General features: G+C 40.6%; 1 protein-coding gene across 1 annotated transcript in view; it reads right to left on the minus strand.

Moving 5' to 3' along the window:
* msh6 (mutS homolog 6 (E. coli)) overlaps nt 1–6702 on the minus strand; it is a 33209-nt gene extending 26507 nt beyond the window's left edge. Inside the window, exons 1-3 of the mRNA XM_035764482.2 lie at nt 6324–6702; nt 4064–4269; nt 1696–1871 (exon numbers count right to left, since the gene is read on the minus strand). Coding sequence (XP_035620375.1) covers nt 1696–1871; nt 4064–4269; nt 6324–6583 — 642 coding nt within the window. The 5' untranslated portion in view covers nt 6584–6702. The remainder of the gene's footprint in view (nt 1–1695; nt 1872–4063; nt 4270–6323) is intronic.
* Nucleotides 6703–8078: the final 1376 nt, after the last annotated feature.

The raw sequence follows: 8078 nt of genomic DNA on the forward strand, positions 1-8078 counted from the left end.
AAATACTACAAACCTCATATTTCCCACTTCCTGGTTGGATTTATCTTAGGTTCACCTGCCATACGAGTTCTGTTATACTCAAACTGTTTTCTATCCAAATCTACTAATAATATGCATATATTAGCAGCTGGGACTGAGTAGCAGGCAGTTTACTCTGGGCACGCTTTTCATCCAAATGTGAAAATGCTGCCCCTTAGCCATAAGAAGTTAATGTGAATGCCAAGGAACTTGAAGCTCTCAACCTGTCTCACCTAGACCATGCCCTACACCGGAGGACATACCTTGTCACTGAGATTGTAACTACTGAAGAGGTAAAAAAAAAAAAATCTTAGTCTACGCTATTGCTATTAGAATCATCAATTTTTGAGTCGTAATAATAATGTTTTTTATTAAATGTTATTGCCACAATTATAGTTCTATGAAATTTGAAAATAAATAGTTTAATAGATAGTCCTTTTTTCTGCAGGGTCAAGCCAGAGCCAAAATAATTTGTCCATGGAGCTTTTCGGGGAGACTTTTGCGAGCAAGGACACAGGCAAGACATTTGCCAACACCATCAAAGAGGTGGTGGCATCCTACAAGGCAGAAAGCACCATTCCAGTGGATGACATGGTGAAAAAGCAATAAGTATAAATATCCTCACATTGCCATGATGGCAAGTCACGACCTGGCTGTGTGCCTGGCACTTCAGGTCAAAGCGAGAGGGTGTTTTCCACAGCAAGGGACATATTAACTGCAAAGAGGTCAACCCTCTCCCCAGACAATGTAGACATCCTCATCTTTCTGAAAAAGAAGTTACGCTCAGGTTTGCTTTGCTTTTTTAAAACTTTTATTTTTATGTTGACACAGGCTATTTTTTCATTCACCATTGTTCAAAGGAAGACGGTATCATGCCGCATATTGCACTTTAATTTAACAAAAGAGTATTGAATATTTTATTTTAAGATTTTATTTAAACATTGCAAAGTTCATTGCTTTAAGTGTTCTTTAAGTAATAAATGGAAAGCAAAGTTATTAGTCTCCCTTTTTTTGCAGTGCTGAAAAATGATCCGATCCATGACCCAAAACCGTGAGTTTTGTGATCCGTTGCATCACTACTACCGTAATTGCTGGACTATTAAGCGCACCTGAATATAAACCGCACCCACTGAATTATTAAAAAAGCACATGTCTATAAGCCGCAGGTGCCTACCGGTACATTGAAACAAATGAACTTGGTCACTATCTTCCTCCTCCTGTGCACTGAAACCACTGAAGTCATCTCCTTCGGTGTCGGAGATGAATAGCCTCAACTCATTAAGGCCAAGCTCCCGTGCAGCAGCTCTTTCCTTTTCCAACAGCCAGATCGATCGCCTTCAACTTGAAAGCTGCATCATATGCATTTCACCGTGTCTTTGCCATGATGAGGGTGACAAAATTACTACCGTAATCAGAATGATGGGAAGTTTGAGCGCTCTCGATTTTACGTCACATTATGTGACGGTGCTCAGTTTTTTGGCGGCATGAATATTGTGAAAGCGGGAAAAATCCATAAATTAGCCGCGTCATTGTATAAACCGCGAGGTTCAAAGCGTGGGAATAAAGTAGCGGCTTATAGTCCAGCAATTACGGTAGATAGAAAAATAGATTGTAGATTAATAAAATATCAATCAAATGGAAATGCAATGTTCGCAGCAAACGGAAAGATTCTCTCACCTCCATATCCTCCTCCTCGTCTTCCTCAGCATCAGATGGGTCCATACAGACAGGCATCTTCAGTCTAGTCTGTGGGCTCTCTGGCATAGCAGCATCAGCCAGCTCCATGGCCTTGCGGATCACAGGCTTACCACTGAAGAACACCCCTCCTGTCTTAGCCTCACTGCTGTCCGAGCCTGGGATGGAGTACAAGTGAGAAGCGACATTATTTTTAGTACACTCCAAAGTGTATATGGCTCGAAAACAATGTTCTGTCTAAGCTGCGCTCACAGTAGCTCCGAGACTGCCGAGCAGCTCCCCTGGACTGTCCGCAGAAATATTAGCCCACAGAGAGAAGCACGAGATTGAACTTCACTCAACTTACTAGAGCAGTGGTCACCAAGGCATTAATAGTGAATCACCAACAATTGTGTAAAAAACCCAAAGATAAAGCAGTGATGCTTTCCCCCCACATTAATTTCATATAAAGCAATAAAAAGTCATGTGCTCAGTTTTAGGACAATTTTAAGCAGAATACATATTACAAAAACAATGAGCACTTTAGATGTTTCAATTTTGTTTATTTTCTTGAGAAAACAGCTCTGTCATAATCTACTTACACATTCACCTCTCCATCAGGCTTTGGGCTTGCCATCAACACGAGATGGATCTCACATTCCTGCTCACGCTAGCTCTCTCAAAAAGAGTTGATTCAAAGCTGATCAATCGCTTCCAATTTAAGGATCAATATTTCTTTCTCACAAGTTGTCTTCAAAATACTTGATTGTGATTTTTTTCAGAAACGGTCGTAAGGGAGATGAACAGAAAACGTACAAATAGAGTATTGATGGGTAATATATACTTTTGAAACAATATTACCATTTCTAAAAAATACAGAAAGATTGTGCTTTAGTGATCCGGATTAAGTTTTAGAGTTTAAAATGGCAAAGCTGACAAATTGCACTCGGTGCTTTGATCAGCGCTCTCCATAGACAGACTGGGGAGAGCAGAGTGCTGACCACCCTACTAAAGCCAAGGTTAGCGGAGTAAAAGTTTGAGTAAAACGACACTCACTTTGATTCTTTCAGCGCTGCCACAGTTTTCCCTGCTACCACTTCAATCGTGGTGATCTGCCACTGCTGTGGGAACTGTTGACATTCTCATATTCTTTGCTGATTTGAAGTGATTGTTGAATTTCTCTAGTTTCCAAAAACACTTGGAAATTGTTTCGCACGGTCGTTTGTTAGCAAATGAGATTGATTTCTGTTCCTTGTACTGCCCGTCAGCCATCAACAATCACCCATAATCCTTGCACGTGAATACACCGACAGGCCAAAGGGAAAAAACGTTGATGTTGGATTGGACAGTGCAGGAATTAGTCAAAATTACAAACCCGCTTTTTGATTGGACCGTTTAATGCGCTAAAAGTGCAGGGATATGTCAAAATTGCGAGCTCTCGCATAACATGCGCTGATTGGTTGATTTTGCATTAAATTATGCAATTGCAGAATTGCGGAATCCTGGAGGGACTGTTAATTGGTTAACATTGCATAGGCATATGTTTTTTATATGTTTTTTAAGTCATGTTTAAAAAAAGCTGAGCAATAGATCTCAGCTTGCATTTTTACTCAGACCTTCACTCATAAAAAAGTTGGTGACCACTATTCTAGAGTTTTCACTGTTAACACTATCAATTGTGATCGAATCAACGCATTATTAGTCACTTTCAATGCAACATACCAAAACAAACTATGCAAGAGATTTTGTTATAGGCAGAACACGGAGTAAGATTCTATTGCATTGACACGCACTACTCAGCCCGCACGCTACAGACTGGTGTGGCATAAACAATCAGAGCTGCAGTAGGTCTATACGGATCTGTGCCACTTACTTTTAACTGGACTGTGTTTACAGCATAAACAGTTGAGTAGATGTGCTCGTTTTGAGATCAAAGCAAAAGCTTCATGTAGCCACATGTGCACATTTTGGTCATACACTTTGCTAGTTAGTGAGTTATCAGCCAAGTTACAGATAATTTGTAGTCAGCAATAGCAAACATTGCTTTAGAATCAATAAAACCCTTTTTTGGAGAAGCTATTGCTGTAGTAATATAGCTTACCTCAACCGGCATCTTACATCACTAACTGTAGCATAGCTAGAATTAGCCTGATATCAGATTTTCTTGTGCCGTCTTGTAAACTCCTATGGTCATTGTCTTCCATGACAACAAACATAAGAGTTGGAAAGACAGAACATACAGATCTGGGACCAGGCTAACCAAGAATAGATAGACAATAGATGTCCACCTGCACAGGCTAGGTGAGTGACGCAGCACACTGTAGATAGTAAAGGAAGGGAGTTTTGGACAGGTAAATCATAGCTTTCTCACCTTGATACTCGCGGATATATTTGGTGCTGACCCAGCCTCTGGTCGGTGGCTCATCGAAGAAGTGGACATGCAGGCGCTGGCTTTTACCCCTACCCCTCATCTGCTGCCCGCCGACAGGCTGGGGAACTACCATACACGGCCACCAGGGGTGCCCCTCTAGCTTGGCCCACACCAAGGCTCCAGCACTGAATGGACATGGTGCTGGACTGGAAGAAAATGGAGAATTAAAATATCCGACAACAGGTCGTCTAGTAACAATCTCTCCTGTCTAACCAAGTGTCTACTTGTTGAACTTCCCTTTATGGATTTGAAAGGAAATCACTGGTATAGTAACTCCCTTGTCTACTCTAGCCAATGCTTACTCCAATCCAATTAGTTTTTACATGTGGGGAGCAGTGAACGAGTGCACACTAAGAGGAAAGGGAGATTTAGGGAAATATGGATCCGTCCCATTCATTTGTTTTACATTAACCTAAGGTAGCAGGCGTAAAAGAAAACACCCGAGCGGAGTTTCCATATCCAGTTTTCAGCTGAAAATTGATCTAGATTGAATAGGGTTGAATTAGCTGTATCACAGAGTTTCTAAACCCAGAGGCGCAAGATCATGAGACTTACGGGAATGCTTGTGAAACAGACCAGGCCGGGTTGTGGGGTTTGATTAGTAAAAAAATAAAATCTCCCTTGTTAATTCTCAAAATCTAAAAAAGGCACAACCTAGATTCGAGCAAATGTCTTTAGTTAAACATATTACTCCAACCTTGTGAAAGTGAAACTGAAACGTTTACATTTTTGCCAAAAACAACTTCATGTCAAAGGAGCGCCTTTGATTTGATGGCCTGCACAGGTGCAGTTCACCACGGGTTGACCGTCAGACATGACGACGTGTTTCTGAGCATAGTGTCTAATGGTCGCCTACAAATGTGATCAGTGATTTATATTGAAGCAGCTTCTGCCCATCTTTGGCTGTATCCCTTAAAAGCGGATGCATCCAGTTGTTGTCAACTCAGCTCACGCCTCCTTCACACGACAGCATATTTGCGCAAAATGGTACGCAGCATCATCTGGATGTGTGTGCAACAAAAGTTCAACAGTCACCTTCCTCTACCATTTCTGTCAAGCCATCTAAGCAAATAGTTTTACAAATACGTTTGATGAATTAAACAACGCTGCAGGGCAAACGCAGCGTTCCATTGGAAATGAATCTACTTCCACAGATAGAACAATGAGTCAGATATTTCACCAGATGTATAAGTGTGAGGCATCTGCTTGGCGTTGCCACTCACTACCAAATATGGTAGTGAGAGGAAGCCCAGTGGCTGGCAGTGGGAGAAGATGGATTTTGACACTTTCTCATCATCGAAATATTTGATCTCAACACAGTTCTGTTCCCGAAACTAAAATATGTTATTTACAGAGTGGACTACATTTTGTAGGCTTTACCCTTTGCCAAAGTTGCAAAAAAAAAGAAATTGCGTGGTTTAGTAGGAGTGTAAAGGCGAATTTAGTTATTGCACACGGCACTTGATAGAGTAGGCCTTCCCTAACGGAAATATGCAGATGCACGCTAGAACGTGTTAATAGGATCTCGCTAACTCATGCTTGGCTCTGTCCATCTCCTTGCTTGTTCTGCCCACTATAACTAATTTGTTCCCATTGGAAACGGCAGGCTGTTGTCTATCTTGGTTCAGTTATAAAAACAACAATTGGTACTTCTGGTGTTCCAAACTGCAATGACACTGATCGAGGCTTAATAAACATAGTTTCACATAGACCTGAAGATATGGTATGATGCCTTGCCCCTTTGAATATAATTGGTCCCCCTGGGTCTACGACCACCCGCATCATGCCAGTCACGAAAGTGTTGAATTACATGACACGATCTCCCGCCAAATGAGGACGCATGCATGTTACTGTGCACTTTGACATGCTTGATCAAAATGTATCATTACTCCAACACTGTCAGACAACAGATACACAAGGAAGTGTGTTGAAGGGTTGAGACACAAATAACATTAAACGTTACTAGTTAAGTAATCCACTGACTGGTTAGCCAGTTTTATCCAGCTACTAATCTGTCTAAATCGTATTGCATTACATAACGTCTGTCCTGTGTAGATGAGAGTTAGCCATTTCACAAATCAATGAGCATTTCTGCATGAGTTATAATTAGCTACCGTGGCTAGCTACCGCTAAAACCACTAGCCACAACAAAGCAACTCGTTATTTGTGCTAGCTAACTAATTTGAGCCACCTGTCTTACCTCTCCTTTATTGTTAGTGTCTTATTCGCAAAGAGTTTGCCGAATCCGCCTTTGCTCGCTTTCGCATTAAGGGGTTTTGCAGGAGTCTTTTTGGTGGTGGGAGTTTGAGATGCATGCTTAGCTTCTTCTTTTGGAGAGCTGTTCTTTTTTCGAACTGAGGATGGCAAGTCGGCTTCTGCAGGCGAGGGACTCGGTTTCGCCTTCAGAACCGGTGGCGGAGACTTATTGAAAAAGTTGAAAATGCTGCTTTGCTTCGCCATAAAGCCTGTTTATGGAAAAAAATATAATAAAGTGATTTAGTTCATCAAATGTTTAGAGTCTGCTAACTCTGTCTGGTCTGCAGGCATCAATGCTCGTGCACTGTTCGCGGGAAATTCTCAGAAGGTAAAAGGTCATGTGGGAGTGGCTCCAAGGGAATTCAGCCAATGGCAAACCATCTTTATTCTTGGTATTTATTAATCAAATAAATATTTTGGGGTTCATACTGGTTCATGTCAAACAATTAAAACATGTATTTTCTCTTCCTGAGTAAGAATAAGTGAATACATATTTGTATTTATTTAGGAGTTACATTTCATCATGATACAGACCGATAGCCACATCACCAGCAGAGTGCAGTCGTGGTATTTGTATAACTGATTGCAGATTATGGGAGACGTGTGTAAACCTAACGTGTAAATCATTCATCATAGATCACTTTGGAATTCACCCTGTGAATTGTTCGTCCCATTTCACAAACTGTGAGTTTCCCTTATATTTTGATTTACCATTCTAATATTTTCATCACTACACTTTCACTCTACTCTTCCCCAGTATGAGGACTGGGACCCTCATTTTTCTACCTGGTTGTTGGAAACAAACTGGTGTAAACTAACCACACCCCAAAAAATATCGGGTGATATGTTTTTATTGAGAGTACCCTCCCATCAAACTAAACAGCACAGATTTGTAAAACATCTCATATCTTACCAGGCACAACTTTGTTTTAGAAGTGGTGAGGAGAGACATATATATGTATATATATATGAGAATATGCATTTTTTATATATGAGAATGTGAATTTTTAAGTCAGAAAAATATATACAAAATGTACACATCCAACTTAACAGGTGCAGAACAGAAGCAGGTTTTTAAAAAAGGAACGTCCACAACTCTGGTATGTTCCCATGGTGATTTAATCATCAGGTCAAACCACTGGAGTCACATGACTTGGACTTGAGTCTGACTCGAGTCACAAATTTGATTTGGACTTGCAAGCATGAAACTGAATATGTATTTGAATAGGTTACATAGGTGGCCTACCATTTATATTTTATATGTATACCTTAGCTTATTTGATCAGGTCACTAACATAGGCCTACGGAAATGCACCAAATTATTGTTTCAAAGACATCTATCAATCGGTGCTTCAGAACCAAAAAGTTGATTGTTGACCAGTGACGCGTAATCACCATTGGCGCGCAAAGGCAGTTGCAGGTATCCAGATTACAGTTTTTTCCAACTGCTTACACAAAATCTTTTCATGTCACCAGATTTTTGAAACCTCTCACTCAAAGTGCAAAACTACACACCAAATATCCAAAACCATAAGCTATTTCTCAGCCTTTGACTCAGTTATCAATTGCATAAAACACTTTTTTCAAAACACTACGCACAATTCTCTACCTAAAACACAAAAATCTAACAGGAAGTGACTTGCTTTCCTTTTCCAAACACAACCAATCAAAATGCTGCACTTATTCACCAGGTCACACA

The sequence above is a fragment of the Oncorhynchus keta genome, chromosome 24 (genome assembly GCF_023373465.1).
Source record: "Oncorhynchus keta strain PuntledgeMale-10-30-2019 chromosome 24, Oket_V2, whole genome shotgun sequence".
Lineage (NCBI taxonomy): Eukaryota > Metazoa > Chordata > Actinopteri > Salmoniformes > Salmonidae > Oncorhynchus > Oncorhynchus keta.